At 26.6% G+C, this 23,728-nt stretch overlaps 1 protein-coding gene across 4 annotated transcripts in view; it reads left to right on the forward strand.

Annotated features, from left to right (window-relative positions):
* Window positions 1-23,728, forward strand: part of LOC129981768 (cell adhesion molecule Dscam2-like) — a 519,426-nt gene that overhangs the window by 313,044 nt on the left and 182,654 nt on the right. For all 4 annotated transcript variants that reach the window (XM_056092759.1, XM_056092760.1, XM_056092761.1 and 1 more), the window contains exons 3-4: window positions 6,853-7,014; window positions 10,863-11,015. In XM_056092759.1, coding sequence (XP_055948734.1) covers window positions 6,853-7,014; window positions 10,863-11,015 — 315 coding nt within the window. The remainder of the gene's footprint in view (window positions 1-6,852; window positions 7,015-10,862; window positions 11,016-23,728) is intronic.

A 23,728-nucleotide genomic window follows, 5' to 3' on the forward strand; every position in this document is an offset into this window, starting at 1 on the left:
TGCGATTGTTGTATTTGAAACAGAATCTAGTATTATCACAATATTACTCTCCAGTGACTCAATCAGTGCCCAAGTAATGCGAGGCCTTCTATTTCATTAAAATTGGAGAAAATTCGACTTGGGCGTTGTCTTTCGTTATATCACCAAATAAAATGGCCAAAGAAAATTATCGCGGGTAAATGTGGTCACTGATTACTTGAATTTTCGTGTGCGTGCTTGAAAGAAGGAACGCAATTGAAATGACATTAAAACATTACTTTCAGCACTGGCATGTAATTCGTGACGTACCATTGCCCTCTGGCGCTCTGTAGGTGAAAACGTAGTTCTGTATGTTTGACTAATGAGTTTTTTATTAGCATTTTAGCAGCCTGTTCAGTTACACGTTCCATAACTTCCCAAATTGAAATAAGCACGTAATTTTTTAAGCACGCGATGACTTTTACTTTATAAAATATTAATGTTGATTATTATGTTTTCACCGAGTTTTCATATAAAACTTTCGTTAAATAAAAAAAAAGAAAACTCGTAGCCTTTTCTTTATTTGATGCAGTTAATACAATTACTTGCTCTCTCTATTTGAATCAAATGCCCCTGTTTTTAAATATAAATATTTCTCCCAGAAAACTTTCGATTATTAGTAAATGATAGCTAATAAACAATTAATTAATGTGAATTCTTTTTGATGCTGAGGGCAGTTTAATTTATTCAGATTTGAAGTTAGACGAGTTCTATTTTGAGATAGACATCGCTGCTTAGAATCGTGAAATGAAATTTGATAACCACAACAAGCTTCTAAGCACCACATAATGAAGCCAGCTTAACAATGTTTGACTAGACGAATATAATATCCTTTAGGTCCTCACACAAAGCGAATCATTGGAAATCACGGATTTGCGATGACATTGTCAGGACACTGTGACCCATTTTACAATAGTGAATAAAATAGGGATTTTTAATGCAAGGGACAATAATATTTATATATTAATTCATACATTTTCAAACTTTTTTTTCTAGAAATTTTTTCGATTATTGTTAAGTAATAACTATTGCACAATTAATTAACGTGAAGTCTTTTTGTTACAGAGAACAATTTACGTTATTCAGATTTCAGCCTTGTTTTGAAATTAGATGAGAACTATTGAGACTGCTTAAAACCATGAAATGAAGTTTGAAAGATACCTTCAACAGATTTCCATGTACTATATATTGAAGCAAGTTTAACAATGTTTGATCGGTGATTTGCGACGACAACAATGATATAATATCCCTAAGTTCCCCATATTTAGAAAATAGTTGGAAATCGGGGATTTGTGACGTCAGGATACTGTGACCCATTTAACAATAGTGAATAAAGTAGTGATTTTTGATGTGAGGGACAATAATATTAATATTTTAATACCTACATCTTCAGACCTTTTCCCAAGATAAATATTTTTTGACTGTCAGCTTATAATTCCCCGTTTTGCCGGCGTCCTGGCATAGGGGTAGCGTGTCTACCCCGTGATCTGGGCGTTCCGGGTTCGAGTCCCGGTTTGGGCATGGTTGTTCTTCCGTTGTTCTATCTGTGAGATGTGGGAATGTGCCCTCCTGTAAAAATGGGTTGTGCAAGCGAATGAGTGATGCATGAGTAACTAAGTCGTACTCTTGGCCCTAGTTGGCACTACTAAACAAACAAGAGACGCTCCCCCTCCGGCTTAAATCGCTGAATTCGTAACAGTGAGCTTGTCCGTGGCAAGTGCCATAAGAAACAACATTCCTCATTTTTCAAACTAAGGCTCTTCTCTCCATACCATTGTTTTTTTTCCTAATTGAAGAATAAAAATAATAATAATGTAGGTGTACTTTCATTAATTGCGTAAGTTTTTTCTTTTGTTATTACCCTTTTAAATCTATATTTGATTCATAATTGTTTTAAATTCATAATATTATCAAGAACAATAGACACAGAAAGAAATGAGTTAGATAATCTCTTTTTAAAAAATGTAGTCATTCTATTTAACTTTAGTATATAACAGGACCAATTCTATCATCTAAAACTATTATACATAATTGAAAATTTCAAAACCTTTTACTATACTAATCAAGAAGATTATGTACTAATTAATTAAATAAAAATTTAAGCATTTGCAATTAAAGAAATTTTGTTATAAATTCCAGTATTAAAGAAGATTAAATCCTCAATTTTTGAATCTTGAAATATAAAATGAAACATTAGAGCCAAAGTAATGTGCTGCAGTTGCCGAACTGATTTATGTAAGAATGTTTAAATTCCATACTTTACGATGAAAGTTCTTAAGTTGTAATACTTAATTACTGAATTTTCATTTTACTGTAAAGCCTGGGCTTTATATTCAAACTGACATCGTCATTTAATTTCCAAGAGCAAATATAATTTTTATCTTCCTTGCAGGGAACAAATTTCCGTTGAATATAAAATGGTTTTTCAATCTTAACTTTCCTGATACTAATTAAATGCATTATCAATTAGAAGATATAAATGCCTTTCAAAATAAAAGTTTAAATTAATGAAAGAAGAATTTGAAAAATAAGAAATGAAAAAACAAACGATTTAGGGTAATATTATAATTATAAATATTATATTAATATTAAATTGATTATGAATTGTAGTATTTTTTTTTCTCAAAAATAAACTTTCTTCATCACAAAAACTAATTGTTAAAAAAATTGATTCAGATTTATTTTCTTCCATAGTTTATAAAAATTGTGCTTTTCTTTCTATAATTTGTTTCAAATAAAGATTTTTAACTAAATAACAGTAAAAAAAATTCTTATATGTACTAAAATATGTGCTAATAAATTGAAAAAGCTACAATTAATTAACACTTTAATAATAGCGAGTGATTTTAATTATGAACACTATTGAATTATTTCAGAAGTCTTTTCAGACTCCTTTAACTGAAAAAATAATCAATAGTTGAAGAGCTAAAAATGTTTGAAATTCCTTTTAAAACAGAAATGCGATAATTAAATATCAAAAAGTAGTTTCTAGCTATAAAAAAGTCTTTCAGATCTTTAGAATCTATGTAATTAAATGAACTCCTTTCAATAAAAAGGAACTAATTCGATTTCATTCCGGTACTGTAGCAATATTTCTGCTTATTTTATTTTCAATACAAAGCTTATATTACAGAGAATCTTTCAATTACTAATGGCAACATATAAGAATAAAGAAAAATTTAAGCAAATAAAAATGATAAAACAAGGCTCAAATTGAAGAAAAGGTAAATGTAACCGAAGTACAGGAATTGTTTGTTAATAATTAATTCCTTAACTTCATTTAGTTTTTTCACCATTATTGAAAGTGCATGCAAGCTTCACATTATATATGCTCTACAGAATGTTTGAGAGGTTTCAGAATGTAGCATGCCAGATTTTATGTAGCTGTATAGACATATTCATATAATAATTTATCCATTTACTTCATTTAGCTTTTTAACGATTACGAAAGTGCATGGAAGCTCCACATTATGTAACTATATTCTACAGAATGTTTGAAATGTCACAGAATTTAGTATACTTAATTTATTGTAGCTGTATAAATATGATCTTATAAAACTATTAATATAAATATATTTCGTCATATTTTCGAATTTTTAAACACCGAAAGGCAAAATATTTTACTATACTATGATATAGACATTGTAAGTTAGACATTATTTTGTATACTTTTAAGAAAAAGAATTTTATTTATAGCTATACAAAATAAAATATATGAATATTTATTTGAATGTTGCTCACATTCTAGTAAAATCTTATTTATAATTATTTCGGTACTTGCCTTTGAAATTATTCTTTAAAAAAATTTATTTATTTCCAATGCATATAAAAAACAATATGGCAATTAAATCATAATCATTGTATAGAGATTTTTTTTAAAATATTTATTGATAAAAGTATTCCCCAATTTCTCTTCAAAAAATATCAAAATTGAGAAATCAAAAATTGGACAGATAAAACATCGAGTAAATTGGCCTTTTTGAAAAGTTTCAAATGATATTTTACTTATGATAATTGAAATATTTGGATGCATAATTCATAAACGAAATTATTTTTGAACCTATAATACAAGTATCAGCTAGATGACATTTGTATTATATGTTAAAAATAGCTCAAACACATGTATCTAGATGTGAAATTATATGTTAAAAGAAAGTTTTTAAAATCGAGTTAGGAACGCATACATCTCTATTTCAGTCTGTTTTATATTAGAAGACATAATAATATTTTTCACATTTTACTTCAAAATAAGATATGCCGACATATTAATCTATAGAATCGTGAAAAATATTTTGTTTCATTTTTAAAAATGCAATGTCGTATTATATAATATACTATAATATTCAGTTTAAAGGGGATTAAGAGCATAGAGTCTTACTATTTGTTCTAGTAGATGATAATATTCTTCTAATGTCTGGAGTCTGACAGTGTCACCTCACCAATTGAGACTTATGGATTGTCAGATTATTCCCATGACATTTAAGGTAGCATGTTACATTCTCGGTACTGAAGAGATTATTAACACGTACTAGAGCCGTTATCACCTAACATGCCACTAAGATATAGTCCTGTCAAGATCATCTGTGGCGGTTCGATCAAGTTACAGAAAGAATCTGGGACATGAGAAATCGATTTGTCGTGCACTTATGTTCTCAGCCTGTCAGGCCCGCAAATGAATTTCCTCTCATAGGAAATACGAGATTTTATTTCCTCTGTCTGGGAGAATTCGGAAAATGAATAATGGCTCGTAGATTACGCTGCGCGAAAAGTCTCATTATTTCAGAATTAGAATTATGGGTACTGTAAACAAAGCATTTGGAAGGAAAACGTATATGAAGTATTTTCCGGTTTATTAATGAATGTTGAATGTTAGTAAAATGATATAATAGTCGCCAATATAATATTTTAATTTCTTTTGGAGAATTGATAGATTTTTCAAGAGTTTTGCTTTTATTCTCTTTAGGAATTCATTTTTATGAACTATATAAAATTTTTGCTCCCTTAAAAAATTAATACATTTACCAAACAAAATTATTTTGCATTTTATTTCAGATATACCACATAAAATTGGACAAAATAAATTTGTGGTATCTAACAGAAACATTTAATGTGGTATCCAATAGATTTTAGCAATTAAAAATGTCTGTAGATATTTTTAAATCCAGAAGAATTTCCATTAAATTAGCTCATCGGATATCGGATAAAGTAATTTTTACTTGATAATGTTTAGAGTGTAGCGTATATCAAACACAGCTATATAGCCTTGAAGTCATGCAAAACATTTCACTGGACAGATTGTTCTATCAAATTTCATAAGTAGAGTTAGCTGTTTAGAACTACGAAAATAGCTATGTGGTTAAATGTTACATTTCAGCAAATATAAATACTCACTAAAAATGTATCTTCAAAGTTTGAATTGCATTTTTAATTTAAAAAATAATTAAAACCAAATTGTTTTCTATCTTTACTTACAATTATTTTTATTGCACAAAATTTTTTTGTATCTCTTTATAATTCAAAAAATAAGGAGTGATATTATTATTTTCATATATTAGGTTTTTCTCAAATTTAAGTATTTTCCAATATATTTTAAAGCGTATTTTATAACAATAATTATCATTGCTTAAGTAACTGTTTTATATACATATGTATTTTAAACTATTGTTTCTCTAATTTTGAATGCATTTTTAAAATAACAGAAAGATGACTCCAAATATATGAACATACAATAATGTTTCAAATCTTCTTTAATTTTTCGGCTACACAAAGCCCGATATATAGCAATTTTTCAATCAAATGTTTTACGCCCAGCACTATTACATGACATTCGAAACTTATTGATTGCTTTTAATAAGCAAATACTTGTTCTTATTTTATGAAAAAAGAACTGTTTTGTCTATATTTGAAAACTTTCTCATTTTTAAAGAGTTGGAAATTTTATTCTGCTATCGAGGAATTTCTTTAAATAGAAAGCAATTTATTTGATAAAGGTTTAAAAGATAATATATATCTGTTTATATTATCTCATTCTGAAAAAATTGCTATGCACGTAATGACTGAGGTACCAGTAATTTGATGTGTGAGGTATTATGTAAACGAATATTATAAATAAAACATTCGTAATAACAAAATTATATATATTTTGAAATTCGAAATCCCAACAGGGTATTATATTAGTAAACTTAGTAAGATAATTCCTGAGTTTCTGTATATAAATATTTTTTATCCTCATTTGCATTTTCCTCAGTTGATAAGCCACGCATATCATGGGAGTAGATATCACCGAAAAAGTAATTAATCATTCCCGTTTTAAAAGCTATCCAACCGTATTGGATGTCATTCTCAGAATTGTAACAAATGCTTTCTCTAATTTATGATTTAAATGAACCAACTTTTTGCGAATAAATAAGGCACATTTAGAGCAGCATAATTCTTTTTCTCTTCATTGATAAAAACCATGTGTTATTTAACAAACGTCATTGCGAAATAAAAGCAGATATATGTTTTCTTCACTTTGTTATCCTAATTTTAGAATTTTATAAATCGCAAAATGTTTACTAAATTTCAAAAATATCTTTATAATTTAAGAATAGTGAAAGCATTTAACTTAATAGAAAAAAAATGCCTCTCTTTTTTAGATATTGTGATTATTATTTAGATATAAAATAATTGTTCTACTCCACAAGAATAATTCAGATTGCTATATATTGATTTTCATATGAATAGCAGTCTTTACTACTGTATATTATATTTGTTTTTGTTATTTTAAATTCATAAATTGCTCCCGAAACATAGTAATTTATGATTTTTTTTTTTTTTTCATTTTCTTTGAAGCAATCAACCAATACTACGAAACTCAAGTGTACGACGTCTTCGTTACTAAAGGTAACACAGCTGTTCTCAAATGCCACATCCCGAGCTTCGTAAAAGAATATGTGTCTGTGATGGCATGGATGAGAGACGATGGAAGTATTATACATGCGGAGAGTGCTGCAGGTAAGCATCAAACTAAATGCATTTTTAAAATTACGTTAATAATATTTATTTTTTAATTACGTTCATAAAAATAATAAATTTTCGTTGATATTATTCTGGCTTGAGGTTTTTGAAGCTGCAAAATGCACGGGCAGAAAATTAGCTATTTATCACTTTTGAGGCATCAATTACTCACTTTTAAGGTTACCAGAAAATGATAAAGAAGGTTGTCACATTTGGCGACTATGATAAACACGTGATTGTTTCACCCTGGTTAATGACAAAATAATTATGACAAAAGAATGACTTAAAAAAAGAATTGCGCTCTCACATGATAACTTGAAATTTGAGATAGGAGATTTCAATTTAATATTTAAAATCACGTTATCAATAAAAGAATGAAGAACATAAAATTAAAGTTGAAAGAGGGTTGGAAACTGAATATCATCTATCCATTAGTAGAATTAACATAAAAACAAGTATAATACTTCAGCGTTGTCACCATTATTATGTCAATTTGTTACCAGTATCGCTTTAGTTATAGAATACCTAAAGCAATACAAGCTTTGTTGGCGATTCAGAAAAAGACCAGTTTTGTTGTTTCAGACAGTACTTCTGTTATAGATAATTCAGAACGGTGTCAGACTTGTTGATGATTCAGGGCAGTACTTTTGATGTAGATAATTTAGAGTGGTGACAGCATTATTGATGATTCAAAGCAAAATCAGTTATGTTGATGATTCAGAGCAGTGCTTGTGGTTTGAATAATTTAGACTAGTGTCAGTGTTTTGTTGATGATTCAGAGCAAGATCAGCTCTGTTGATGATTCAGGGCAGTAGTTGTGATGTGGATAATACAGAGTGGTGTCAGCTCTATTGATGATATGGATTAAACAACTACTTCTTTAAAAATCTCCTGGGCAGTTATTTTGTTTTCTTGTTATTGGAGTTCGTCAGCTGTTCATCAGCTATCGTTAAAAACGAAAAAGAAAACCATCAATCCAAAACTAATTTTTAAATCTCCTCTTTGAGTTGTAAATATAAATATTTTTCTCTTTTACGTTAATATTTCAAAACTTTATCAGCAATCAGTTAAGTTTTAAGTTGCACTCTTATAAAAAAAATCCATGTTATGAAAAAATGCAATTTAATTAGAAAAAAAGTGACTTAATTCAATGTTTAAAGTAGAAATTAAGTTAGCGTTATAAACTTTATAAGCTCATAATAAATAATCTGATACTTAAATTTATTCATTCCATATCGTATTCATCAGCTATCATTAAAAACAAAACACAAATTATCAAGCCAAAACTGATTTTAAAAATCCATTTTGAATTGGAAAAACTAAAAGTTTTTATCTTTTTCCTCAATATTTCAAATCTTGTTCAGCAATTCACATATTTAAATTTTTTAGTTGTACTCTTATAAAAACTACGTTAAAATGAAAAAATAGAATATGAGAAAAATTAACTTCTCTAAATACAACTATATTTTCGAAAATAAGAATCATTCATCTCCTTTTCATTCTACGTATAAATCAAACAATTTAGAAGTAGGCATTATATAGTACATAGGTACAGATTATATACTACATACTATAAATTTAAAATAATAAATTCAAATGTAATTGAGATTTTATTACAATAAAAAGTTTCTTAAAATAATACCACGATCCTTTCACATATGTCATAAAGTTTTCATTTGATAAATATTTCGCTATTCATTTTGATGAATAAATGACGCACTTTCTCATACTAAAAAATTCTCAATGTCATATCTTATTTATTGAAATATATAAATCATATGATTTTCTTAAATTCCTGAACTGAATTTCCATATGAACATATTTTGGATTTCCATAACATTAATTTTATTGCTATCATTGATCTATTTTTACCATGTTCAATTTCCATCATTCTTTTGCATGATAAATAGAGCATGCGACTTATTTTCTTAAATTCGAAAATTTTTCCGCTTCCTCAGACTGAAATATATGGAGAAGCAGAAAAAATTCAAACTTACTTTTAACATTACTTAATACTTAAACCATTAGTCCACACAAAAATAGTAAATTGTTCTTCTAACATTTAATGGCATAAAATATATTACACTAATATATTCATTTTTATATTATCGATATATTTTTGTTTGATTATGATTATATTCAAAAGAAAATAATTATGAGGTTCTATTCAAAGCAATGATGATTACATCAATCTTAACTTTTATATCAAGAAATGAGGTAGATTTTGAAATACCTGCTTGAAACCGGAGTTTTAAAAAAAGAAACATACAATCTTCCTTCCTGTTCGAAAAATTGAAATAGAAGTTTTTTTTTCTTTCTTTAAACTACAGAAATAGTTTCAATCTTTCATCGTCAGCTTTAAATCATTGTAACGCAAACAGAATCCTGTAAAAGAAATGGGGAGAAAAATTTTAATCCCATTAATTGGAAGAAAGACTATTTTTCCCAAAGAATTGAGGAAAACTACCATCTTAAAGTTGCAGTATCTATAAAATAGTACACAAAGATAAAATTATTTTGATACAGTAATAGTACCACTTAAACATAAAAACAAAACAATACTGAATTATAGTAAAATAATTAATATTTAAAGCTGAATTAGTTTGTTTTAGGCTTGATTGCATCAGTCGTTTCATTTTCCCTCTCAGCTTAGGTAATTCTAAATAATACAAATTATGTAAATTAATTAATATCACAGAAAAGAATAGTAATATAAAAAAATTAGGAGAAATTTCTAAAAAATGTTTAACGATCTTGCTCTTTTCATATTAAAGTAGCAACAACCACTATTTTATATGTTATTACTTAAATAAAGGAAAACAATATGTAAGAGCATTTTAACGGTACAAGAAAACTGTCTGGATTTTTATTTATTAATTCCAATATTCTTTAAAATTAATTTTAGAAACTAGTTTTAAAATTTTAAAATGGTTCTAAAATCCTTTCAGTGCTGCAATATTTTCAGAAATTATTGTAAAAACAAAGTTTATTTGATTTTTAATAAATCAAGATTCCAATGTTTAAATTATATAAATTTATTATCTTATTTATTACTTTATCTATTATTTAAATTTAAAAAGACATATCCGTGTTCCAATCGTCCAACTGTTAGGCAGGAAGGATATTCATTAATCCTAAAGCAGGGTACACAGTGGATATTTGTGCAGCAGGATTTAAATGATAACAACAGCTTCCATAAAAACAATTCATTTCTTCATAAACAAAAAGCTCTCCACTTTGAGCAAGAAAATATTTTTTAAATGTTAAAAATAGGTGCATTTCACAAAAATCAGTTTACCATCTTAACCCGATCGTAGCCAAAGCTCCATCAAGCAAAACAGGGTTCAAGCGCACCCACCGAGAGCGCTATCGGAGATAAGACTTGATAGTCTAATATGATCACTTTTGATACACAATGAACACATCTTTAGTGATGCCAACCACGAGAGACATAACTTAGCAACGATCGGGTTCGAATAATGCATTTGAGATCTTGGAACGAGATTGTAAAAATACACAAGGACACAGCAAAACTTGAATCCGAAAAATTTTATATCCAACAACAAATAAAGATTGTTTAAGTTATCTAAATTTATTATCTTATTTATTATTTTATCTATTTTCTAAATTTAAAAAGCCCTCTCTGAGTCCCATTCGTCCATTTACCTATCCAACAGAAGGAATCCAAGGCAGTTTACAAAGATTATGCCAACTTCCATTATTTTCCAACCACATCATCATCCTAAGAACTAATAGGGGGTTTTAATTTACTTAGTTGAAATACTTTTCACTTTGTTCTATAATTCTTTGTTTACTTGGTTGTAAAATAAATTTATTTTTATCAGGTGGTCGCTACACTGTTTTTCCGACTGGTGAACTTTACATTAGGATGGCTGACCCTTTGACCGATGGAATGAGAAAATATTATTGTCAAACAAAGCATCGTATCAGCGGTGCTATTAAGCAAAGCAGTTCTTCTGGAAGATTGATCATTACTGGTGAGTTTATATTTTTCAGTAAATTTTCATTACACCACTTATTAAATCAATTATTGAAAAATCTTATATATACTAGTATTGTATAAAGCGACAATTTTATTGAATGAAAAACAAAATGCTTACTGCCTTTGGAAACCAGTTTCTTGTATATTGACCCTTTTTTCAGGAATATTGGTCCTTCAGGCTACTAAATTATTAATACGAAATGCATCTATTTAAATTTATTTTATTTGGTATGAAGGAAAAATATGAAATTAATGGAATCATCAAATAATTAATTTATGGTTTTCAGAATTTTTTTTAGTCTTAAGGTATTAACTCGATGTGTGCAAACACGTATATCATATGGCTTACAAACGTAAATCAGTCCAAAATTGAAAGTTGAAGAAATAGCAAAATAAGAGAAATATTTCATACCTTGAAGCTTTCAGAACTTTTTGAAATGATATATTTTCTCTTTTCTAAGAAGAAAGAACGTTTATATTTTTAATGGAAAAACATTTGAGAGGTATACAAAAAAGAAAGAGGATAGCCATAATAAAAAGATTTCTATAATTTTCTTTTTGCCATAATATCATCGCACTTCCCATGTTCATTAAATTATTTTTTTTCAGTAAAATGCATAAGAATAAAATGATTAAACAGTGAGCAATGAAGGAAAGCATTGTAACGTAGCGGATATGCATAATTCAATCCTTTCTACGGCCGTGGGAAGTATGCTTCCCACCAAATTTATCAATCTTTGTATGGAATTTTGTAGGTTGACATTTCTGACAAACTTTTTTAGAAAGACCGAAATTTAAATGCTTCAGTTCTTTATCTCAATCAAAATGATGTGTTTTGATTTGTTACTTAATTATTAATTAACCAAATTAATTAATCAAATTAAATTTATCTAATAAGTAAATTGAATCCCTTTTCTTATTCTAAATTCAAGCCTCGAAAGATTTTTACATAATGATTAGAAAAAAATGGCATTTTAAAGGTTAAAAAACACATCCGAACTTGATCCATTTCTTTGCTTATTTTGCTAATAAACTATATATGGACCTGTTATATCTCATATATTTTGTTATATTGCTTTCTTAAACCAAATAAAAAAGTAACCGAAGCTTTTAGTATCTAAGATGTAGTGATAAATCTATGACATTGTATAGTAATATTATGTTATTCGACATTCAATGGAATATGCCATTTCAGTAATAATATTTTTTTTTTACTAAAATAGTTTATTTCATTTAATATCGAAGTCAACACGTTGATTACATATCAGAGAAATTGTAACATGATGGTAATTTAAATGAGTAATGAGAAATTTGTCGCATTGGGTATATTAAATTAAACATTTATTTATTTTTCGAACTACTCTTTAAAAAAACATGGTTCAGTGCAAAATGAAGTTCTTGCTATGATCATAAATGTAATTTTCAAAACGTCTAAATCTTTGAATCAGCTTCTAGGTATTCCTTGACGATCAACACAATATATGGGAGGAATCGTTCTTCTCTCTTCTCTTGGCATGAGAACTTACTTATATTTATTTCTTTATTTTTCATCCAGTTTATATATTTCGATTGGAGATCTTTTCCTCGCATAAGATTATTTATTCTCCCATTTAAAAGTCTTTCCTTTCGTCAAAAATAGCATAAAAACTGCAATGACACCTTTTCACCGTCCTTACATATCCAGTCAACTGGAACAAGGGCAACCGGATACACTTCTGCATCCTTCTTTTCCTATTTGAAATATATGTATACTTACACGAAGTTCCAAATAATGGAGAAATGGGACATTTCAGTAAAACGGAAACAAATCGTTTCTTAAAATATAGATAAACATAAAATGTCATCATATAAATTGGCGTGGATGATTTAGATCATTTTCGTTGAATCAACGGGTTATGCATAATGTTTGAAGAAATATTTCAAATAATTAACTAAACAAAAGAAATCGAGATAATCGTGGATGAAAATTCTTAAAAATATTCCCAATACTACTTTTTTTATTTGTTTTTTCTTAAATATATCCGATACCTATGTGTTTTTTTCATTGGATGATATTAACAAACGGAGCTTCTGATTCTTATGCAATCAATTGTTCAATTTTAATACAATTTACTTCAATTTTAGTGATCTACTTAAAAACTTTAGAAACAAACATTTTTAAAAATAAAAATGTTTTCAACGAATTTGATCAAATTATTGAATAATATGTGATATGCCCTTTCTTCATCCTTTCACAAGTAAAATAAAACTTAATGGAAATTCTATAGTTTAAAAAAAAGTTATGATGTAATAATGTTTTAATTTGGATTCGTCAGTTTTAATTTGGATCCCTCTGGAGTGATAGTTTCATCTGGAGTGATAGCATCAGTTACCTACCACGTGTAACGATCTTTATATAACGCAAGGTACAAAACTAAGTATTAACTTAAAGTCTTTACCATGTATAAAAAAAATTAAGTACATTCAAGTATAGGACCAAACATAGCAGCATGAAAATGTCTTAAATCTGATTTTATGTCTTAGACTGTATAAGTAAATTATAGTAATAACAACTTGCATTCAAAAAATTATATATAGTATTGTCACAACTGATGCGTGTAAAAATTTAGTAGCTAAAACGATTGAAGGAATTTTTATGAAATAAATTGTTAACACCAATATAAATTGTAAATTATTTGTACAGTAATGAAACCGAGAAGCTCGGTTTTGAATACTGAAATGGTGTAAAAGTAATATCTGACCAAAAATAGTATTCCAAGTTATTGATGAGAAACTTGACATTTAGATTCTTGATTTAAAATATAATTGTAATCTTAAAAAAATTCTTTTTATGCGAACGTATACTATTCAAGAAATAACCATATACCAAATTTGGTAATTGCAGTACCAATTAGGCTCTGTAGAGCAGTTTGAGAATTATTTTTATCATGGACGACGCATATCAGTTTATGAGCATTTTTGCGCTAAAATTAATTGAATTTAGTAGGTTACATTTAAAGCGTATTAAATTACTTGAGAACTAATTTGTGTAGGCAATGAAATTTCAATTTATTACAGTAAAAAAAATTATTTATCTTAAAAAAATAGCAAAAAATTCTGCTTTTCTTCTTACATTGGCATCTATTTAATTCACTACTAGTTCTTTTTACATAAAAACATGAATAACAGAGCCTAGATCAGAAGTGGAACTTTTATTCAATGAAGAGCCGTTTTGCTATAATAATTCATTTATAATGGTCAACATTTTATTAAAGACATTCCAGAAACCCTAAATTAAATTTTACGTTTAATTAAACATTTCGAAAGTACTATGTAACATTAACTCTTTCAATGAAAAGTCACTTCAAAAGCAATGAAAATTTACCTCAATTAGTGTCGTTTATTAAAAACGAACATTATTAAAAAAAATATTATCAAAATAAAATCTCAAAAGAAAAATGATGTTTAAAAAAACACAATATTAATATTTTGCGCATTTTTTTATCTTACTTTAATTATCAAGAAAAAATTTCTTTTTCATTTATTTAAGGGTTTTTTTTTCTATCAAAAATATTTCATTACTCTTTTTTTTTTCATTTCATTTGCTATTTAATAAATTATTGACTTTCCCTTTTAAAGCGTGGAATATTCGACAACAAAGGCCTCGTTAAAGTAATTTAAAACCATGTTCAACTCTCTGAATTTTAAAGAAAGGCATTTACGAAGTCGAAAGAGGCGTATCGTGGAAAAGTATTCAAAATATACTGGCAGTAATTTATTTAAATTAATGACTTACAAAGCCTTAATGTTTTGCCTTTCAAAACTCTCCGATGTATTATCTTCTACTATCGCTCAATATTCTATTGTTTCTTAAATAAATAAAGATTCATCTTGTAAAACAAAACAAGCATCGTCACAATGAATTTTCATTTTCTGACATTTTCTTATAATTATATGTATTCCCAAATTCCAGCAGGGATTATCAAAGATTTAGGGAAAAGCTTTCGTGACTTCGCTTTTCCATTTTTAAAATCCATTTATTCGAATCCTCGTCCTTTCTTCTGAAAAGACTAAATTAAAATCAGTCGGCACTAAAAGCGCTTATCCAAACGAAATTATTTAATAAATTTATAATACGAAAATGAAGTCAGAGATTTAATCTTAGCTCATTCATTCTTTTAATCTATTTATTTTTTACTCTCTCCACTCGCGTTTCTTCTTTTTGAGTTTCAAAGTTTTGCATTTTCTTAAAGGGAGGAATAGATTATACGTAGATAATAAATGAAAAATAATTTGGAATGTTTTCGATTTTTATAAAGATTAATATTTCTGCGATAAGCAAAAGGATTTTGAATTGCTTCCGAAAGCAATTAGTAATCTGCTCATATAAAGCAAATGATATGTATTTGATACTAAGAAAGTTCTATATGAATTAGAAAGGCGAAGTTAAATTCCATTTAGGCCCATGTATAAGAAAAAGAGAATTCCGATAGTTTCGCCTTTCATGAAAATGGAATACATAATTAAAATAAATAGGAGAGATTGCAACTGATGAGACCTTCTCAACAAAATAATGTGTGATTGAGATAAAAAAAAAATTATTGAAATAAAAAAAAATAATATAATCACAATTTTAAAACCTTCTAAAAAGCATAAAATAATCCTTCTAACCCCATACAAACTTAAACTTATAACCTTTTATAAAGTGTCCAGAAAAATTGTGATTGTAAATTCCCAATATTTCTTTTTTGTCTTGTGTTTATAAAATTATGATGAATTTTAAATAAATTTTTTATGAGCAACAGAATTGACATGGCGCCATCTTTCGGCAGAAACGGTTTTTAATAGATTTCAAAATCTTTACCGACTAGATAAATAAATAGATAGGCTAGGAAGTGAAATAATATTTCATAGTCATATCGTTCTGAACTATATTAAAATTTCAAGTCTCTAGCTCATTGGGAAGTTCGTTTAGCGTCGATTGCAAAATTTGTGTCTGACAGCCAAATAGGCAGAATAGGAAGCGAATCAATAAAATTGTATTAAATGTATTTTACAAGTCGTAAGCAGTTGAAACTAAGGGTTCAAATTCATTTTTCATTTTTTTTTCAAATTAATGCAAGACCAACGTGGCATGGTGATAAACATTTTACTTCGAGGTCAAGGTCTTTCTCCCTGACTTGAAACTCAATAAAATTGAACATCCGTCTGAAAGGGTCCGGTTCACACCAAATTGGGCGAAGCCTCACGTTAGTTTGGAGCGGAAATTAAGAGAAGGGGTGTTGAACATGCCTGGTCTTATCAGTCTCTTCACGATTCAAAGTTATTAGATTTGCCTTAATTATATGTTTATATAAATATGTTCTCTTCTGAAAATAGAATGGTTTTGTTTTCTAAAATTTACGACTGGTGAACATCTTCAGAAATTTTCTTGTGGTTTTTGGCATAAGAATCATTCCCATTACATACTATTCCTGAAAGTAAACAGATTTAAAACTTTTTATATTACTTTTTAAAAAATATCTAACTAAAATATAATTAGTAATTATCTATAAAACAATTTTTAGTCTGTTTGTACCTATTTCTCATTTGGTAACATATAAAACTCATTAATTTGGAGCTTCCTTAATTCAAAATAATTTTTTTCCGTTCTCAGGCAAATCAATAATTTCTGAATTTTTTTGTAAAAGAAAAACTCTTAATTGATATTTAAAATTAATTAAACTCTATTTAAATTTTTTCCATATAACATACTATTTATATTAGACAGATTGTTTTAAAAAGAAACAATCAATGAAGGCCTAAAGGAGATACAATCCATTGATGACATGTGTAAATTTTTATCAAGATTATTCATTGTGCCACGATCTGTTGCAAAATAGAATGTAAGAAACAGTGAATTATATATATGAATATGTATGACCTTTAAACAATATCTTGTTTTATGAAATAGAGATAATTTTTTAACATAGCAAAAATCAGTTTCCTATATTTTATTTATTTAGTTCAGCAAGTTTTATTTAATGTGCATGTTCGATGCTCTTATATTTTTGTTACATGTATAAAAAATATTTTAAATGAGTTCGTTGAACTTTTTTCAATTTATCTCAAAATTTTTTAATTCCAAATATGATATTTTAATGAAAATTGCAGGACATTTATAATGAAAAGTAGGATTATCTTCTTTTTTTAGGGAATGGAGCAAGAAGCCATTAAATAATTGATAAAAGTATTGTTTGTTTTTTCATTATTGCGAAATTAATTAAAATTAAGTTTAATTTAATTAATTAAATTTAAAAAATTAATTTATTATTTTATGAAAAGGAAGCTTATGAAGGATATACATAAAAGTTAACATCCAAAAATATTATTTTTCTTTGGTAATAAGATATTTTGATGAATATTATTATTTAATACGATATACGATTAAAATATTTAGATCAATCAATAAATATCAGTTATTTTCTTAAAAACTTGATAACATAAAAATTTTCTGTTACATATATTGTATCAGGACTTTACTCTATCCTGATGCTAATCTTCCTCTCACAAATATTATCTTGATAATTTGATCCTATTTTATTACCCAATGTATATGACTAAAGTTTTTTTCTCAAATAGGAAGATATAAATAACATTCGAAAGAGATAGTAAATTACAGTAATTCCAAAGACAAAAAAAAATTGTCTTATCTTATAAATCAAAACTTATATTTGAAAGATAGCTATCTTTTATCAGATAACCCGATTCTAAAAGATATTTTGCATTGTTAATATTCAAGATAATAATGTACTATAAATATTTTATTGCGTTTAGAATAAAAAAAATTCCTTTTAAAGTAAATTGTTTTTTTTTTTTTTGTTTTTTTTTGCATCTAATCATAGTTATGAAATTTTAGGACCAGGGATGCCAAATGATAAATATAAAATATATATTCAGTTATTGCAATCAAATCCACAATTTAGAGGAATCATTCAAGCAATTTATTTGACATTTTTTTATATTATAAAATAAAATCTATAAAATTCTTTTTTTGTCATTTTAAGGGAGACATTAACAGAAAATTTATCAAGGGTATATAAGAATAAATATAAATACAAAATGTATATCCAGTCGTCATAATCAAATCCACAATAGTTATATTATAATAATATTATAATTATTATATTATTAATTATTGAATATTTTATTATATATTATAAACTTAATAAAATTATTTTTTTTTCTTTTTTAAAAAGATATTAAAAGAAAAAAATTAGCATTTAAAGCAAAAATTAATCACATTTCTCTGCATCTAATCAAAGTAGTTAAATTTTGAGAATACTTTAGCAAAGAGTGTCTAAGAATAAATATAAATATACAAAATATATATTCAGTTATTTCAATAAAATTCACCATTTAGAGAACTCGGTTAAAGACTTCATAATATTATAAACATTTTAGCATTTTCTTTTTGTTGTATACTATAAACTAAAATTATTAAAATTCATTTTTTTAAAAGACATTAAAAGAAAAATCAACATTTAAAGTAAACTAACGCATTCCTCTGCATTTGATCGTAATTGTCAAATTTTAAAAATGCTTTATTCAAGAAGATGTTTAAGAATAAATATAAAATATCTATTCAAGTATTCCAATCAAATCCATTGTTTCAAGGACTAGGTTAAACACTTAAATTTTGTTGGATATCATATACTAAAATCAATAAAATTCCTTTTCTTTCCTTTTAAAAAATCTTTAACGGGAAAATTTAAGATTTAAAGTAAATTAATCATATTTCTCTGCATCTAACCATAGTTCTAAAATTTTCTTTCCACAATAATTTCTAAGAATAAAAGCATACAAAATATATATCCAGTTATTTAAATCAAATCAATCCTTTCAAAGACTCGATTAAACACTTCAGAATATTATAAACTGATTAGAATTTTATTTTTGTTGCATATTATGAAGTAAAATCAATAAAATACATTTCCTTTTCTTTCGCGCTCTGGCTACAATATTAATATAAAGTGAGAGTTTATGCAAATTTTCCAAAATAAATTTTAAAAATATAGCAATTAATATACTAGTAACATTTCCCTTTCTAACTCCTGAATGCTAAGACGATATTTTTCTTCAAATAATTCATTTCTTAAATATTTAAAACTCCCTTAAACGTTCCTTTAAGCACAATGCTCCCTTTTAACAAATGCTCTTATTAAATTATTCACCACCGCAGTTTTGCAACTTTGCCTTTGAAACTGTTTCCAACTTTTCTACAACTTCATTTCGCAAACAGTTGCGATGAAATGGCCTCTGATCAATGAATCCAGCTTCACTTTCATGACGTCCGGGCCTCTTTTAGCCTTGTCATATTTACTTCTGACCCTGGAGCAGTGCTTTTCCATCTCGCCCGTTGCATCGGACTTCAATTAGACGTGATTGGAAGGGTTCTCGAACGTCAAGGGAAAGTCAATACAGCCTCAGAAATTACATTCAATGTCAATCTCTCGACAACAAGAGGGCTGGTGACGCACTCAGAAAATAAGTGGTGCAAGGGATGAGTATAATCCAAATAGAACATTCGAACATTTAAAAATTCTAGAATTTTTAAGGATGTTTTTATTTATATTTAGCAATTATAATGAAGGAAAAATTTATTGCATGTTGATTATATATATATATATATATAAATGTAACAGAATTCTAATCGTCCTGATTTTATAAACTTTTTCTCGATAATCGAATATTGCGGTGATTGGATAAATGTCACGAAAAAATGTCATTTCTCAAAAAATGTTGAAAATGGCCCGTAATACATTAATTTAATCACTATAAAAATATTGTTTTTTTATATATTTTCTGTAATTATTTCTGATTAATATTTGATGTTAAAATATACATGGTTGAATATATATTTCAAAATCTTATGTTCCACTTTTCTGTTACTTATTTTCGCTAAAAAAATCTTTATTTGAGACTTCCTTTTTTTTTTCTTTATAAAGAAATATTAAAAAATGTATATAAATGTATGTTAATTTCAAAATATTTTAACTCGAAATTTTGAAGAATTTACACATTTTTACACTTTCCTGGTTCCAAAAATCACGTTTTTAGAATAATATTTGTCTATCCGTTTTTCTGTGAAGACGATAGCTGTAAAATGCTTTCAGCAAATTTTTAGAATTTGGTACATGTAGATTTCTATCCATTTTTAGGAAATCCTTTCGGAGGAAATATGTCCATCCCGTTTTCTGAATATAAGTTAATTAAAACATTAACTATACACAAAAGAGACATATATATATATAAATAAAATTTGGTATACATATTTGATAATTATAGAAATGTATCAAACTTGAAACCAAATTCATCAAGGGTTTAATCCTTTATCGATCTGTACCATCACAATCATGTAATCCATTATTCCAAAACGTAAATGTTTTAAATTCGGTATGTAATTTTATGATTAAAATTGTGGTTCTGTGTCAATATTTAATTTTAATCGGTTGGAAAAAAGGTACTCGAAATTCACTTCCGGTTTTCTGGTATTTGTTTATTAACAGTAATATATATAATTGCTCATCCAGAAATCACAAAGTTGGCACGCTATTAATTTTTGTTCTATCTGATGTTCGCCAATGGCGTACGGTAAATAAAAGAATAGAAGAAAGTTACGTAAGAAAATATACGAGGAGTGTTCGGGAGACCACTTTCTTTGATTTGAATAAAAACATTATTTGGACAATGGATAATATTCATAACTGCGATCGGCTCATCGGAGTTATGTTGTAAGGAACATTTCAACACATAGTCAAAAGAGAAAATCTGATATTTTATATTCTATATTGGAAAATTTTATACAGCTGATGCCATATTGTATTTAATTTTGTATACAAAATAAACTATGTTTCAGTATTTAGTCAAAAAGTAATGGGGAAATATTGTCATTTTTTTCAGATTAATATTGTGAAGCCTTTTAGGATTTTACTAAATTCTTTAACTTTAATAATTAGATCATGTCTTAATTTCCTCATCCTTATGATAATTTTTAAAAAATATATAATATTTTTTGATGATTAAAAATTATTGCTGATATATTTTGGAGAAAATGTATCATAACACCATTTACATTTTTTTTATTTATCTAATCATTATTTGAACATTTACTTAATCGCTTTCTTTGGTTATATTTTCGAATTCCTTTATAACTGTCGTTGCTTATATTTTTCATATGACATTTCAATAAATACTTAACAATTCAAGAACAAAGGTTTTTTCAAAAAAATTCTGAACTTCATTGCATGGCACGCACTTTTTTTGAAAAGTATTTAATACTAGATAACACATACATCAATATTTGTGGTGATTTTATGTTTCTTGTTACTAGTGAAAAATTAAGTACATCATTCATCATAGCTAAAAATTTTATTTTTTGTTTCAGTATTTGTGTGTAGAATGTTAAATATTTGTTTCACTTATTTATAGAAAAAGTTAAAGCTATCAAATATCGAAATGTTGAAAGTTGTTTTGCTGTAAGCATCACATGTGATAAAACAAAAATAAACAAAATATTACCATCCGAAAGAATCCGAACAGTAATATTTTTAAAGGAAAACATAATTTCATATTAAATTTTATAATACACAGAATCACTTTATCGTTTGCAATTTTATTTTGTTCCTTTTATAGTCTTTAATCACAAAAAAGTTACATTTTGTTTCAAAAGAATTTTAAAAACAGCATAAAGCTGATTTTCCCCATAATTTATGAAAGAATCATGAAATTTTTTTTTTAGAAAGTGACAACATAAATATATGATTTAGAGAGTACCAGCATAAATAATGGCTTTCTTCATGCAATGTGAACGATTTATTCATGTAATAGGATATAATTTTCAACATTGTATGTAATTTCCACCGAATGATAAAAGAGAGTAATCCTGCTTTGTATCAACTTTTGAATAAAAAGAAATTTAAAACAATTTTGACGCTAAAGAAGTAGTTTTTCAGTATCAATACAGGGTAATGAATTCCTATTTAAATCTCTTTTTTCCTTTTTTAGATAGTTCGAATTTCGATTATTAAATAAATCTTAGTTTACGCCATTTTCTTTATTTGAGTCGCAACATTGCGCATGTGCAAAGTATATAGTATTTTAACAGCAAAACTTAAATATTTAAGTAATTATTGTAAAAGCATTATTTTTAACCTTCCTTGTGATTCTCAGCATTTGAAAGCAAAATTTGAAGAAAATCTATTAATCTGGGCTTCTATAGAAAATTAAGAAGTTGGTGCTTCGATTTTACTTATATAGATATTATAAAGCATTTAATAAAGTATTGTCTTGAAATATTGTAAATTATTTAAAAAAATATTCTTTAAGATTCACTCAAAAATTTATTGCTCAAATTTATATCTTTGTATTTAATATTGAAAATTATTGTTAGGAATTACATCTTTCCTGTTCACTTTTAAGAACCATAAATTATGTTTTATGTTTTATATTTCTCTTTTATTTCGTGAATGATATAATAATACTTAACTAATGTGTATTTATTTTTAATCTGAGTTTGGCTTTAAACCGTTTTTGGAGTTCAGCACAGCAACATTAAAAATGAAGAAATACTTTAGTAACATCAGAATGAAATTGAGATACTAAAAATAGTCAACATTCTTTTTATCTTCATTATCAGAATTTAGAAATCCTTACATTATGAAGTCAATTGACGAATGAAATTAACAATTTCAAAAGTAGTATTAAATGAATTATCTTGTTTTATCACACAATGAAAAATCTTTTTATTTTAAATTATTATTTCACTAGTGAGAATGAATTATATTAGTGGAATGGATAATGAACTTAGTTTTTAAAAAACAGAGGAGACATTTCATATTCTAGAATAATACATTATATTATATATTGAATTTATTGGTTTCTTAATTCGTGTGTTACTTAAATTTATTGGGGAAAAAACTGTAGATATAAGCAGTATTTTTTCTTATTTTTTAATATTATTCTTTATTACTTATTATTTGTTCATTATCTTTATTACTTAATATTTGTTTATTACTTATTAACCAAAATAAGTAATAAATGGCGTCAAAAATAAATTGAATTAAAGAATTAATAAAAGAAGTCGATTCCCTCATTAATATTTAATAAGGAAATCTGTAAAATATTTAATCATGCTTTATACGTGTAATAGAAAAATGGAAAATGTGTTTTAAACAAGTGAAAAATAAAACAATGATTTAAAATATTCATGAATATAACTGCTTAGTTAGAAGTAACAATATATTGTATACCTACCTACACTGATCATGAATAGAAAAAAAAAATGTTTGCTCGAAATCAGACATTTATTGTGAATACAATTATTCTTTCATTCAGATTTTAATTTCCAAGAATAACTTCCTAAAGTTATCATAACTCTCTGTCAAACTGTTTCATTCTAATATAAGTATAAAGACAATTTTTTCAAGGTATTCGTTGTTAGTGTACAAAAAAGAAAGTTTTTTTTAATGAAAAGCCTGGAGTAGGAAAAAAATAATGTAATAGATGGGGACACTATTAATAATACTCCAAAAATATATTAGAATTTTTATATATTAAAAATTCAAATTTTTAATGAATAATTAAAATATTTTCTTTTCTCTGATATTCACTGCAGCTTAATTTCTTTAAGATAAAGTTTCCTGCACCTTATGTATTTATATTTTTGTTCGGACACTTAAAATGTTTCAT

The sequence above is a fragment of the Argiope bruennichi genome, chromosome 8 (genome assembly GCF_947563725.1).
Source record: "Argiope bruennichi chromosome 8, qqArgBrue1.1, whole genome shotgun sequence".
Lineage (NCBI taxonomy): Eukaryota > Metazoa > Arthropoda > Arachnida > Araneae > Araneidae > Argiope > Argiope bruennichi.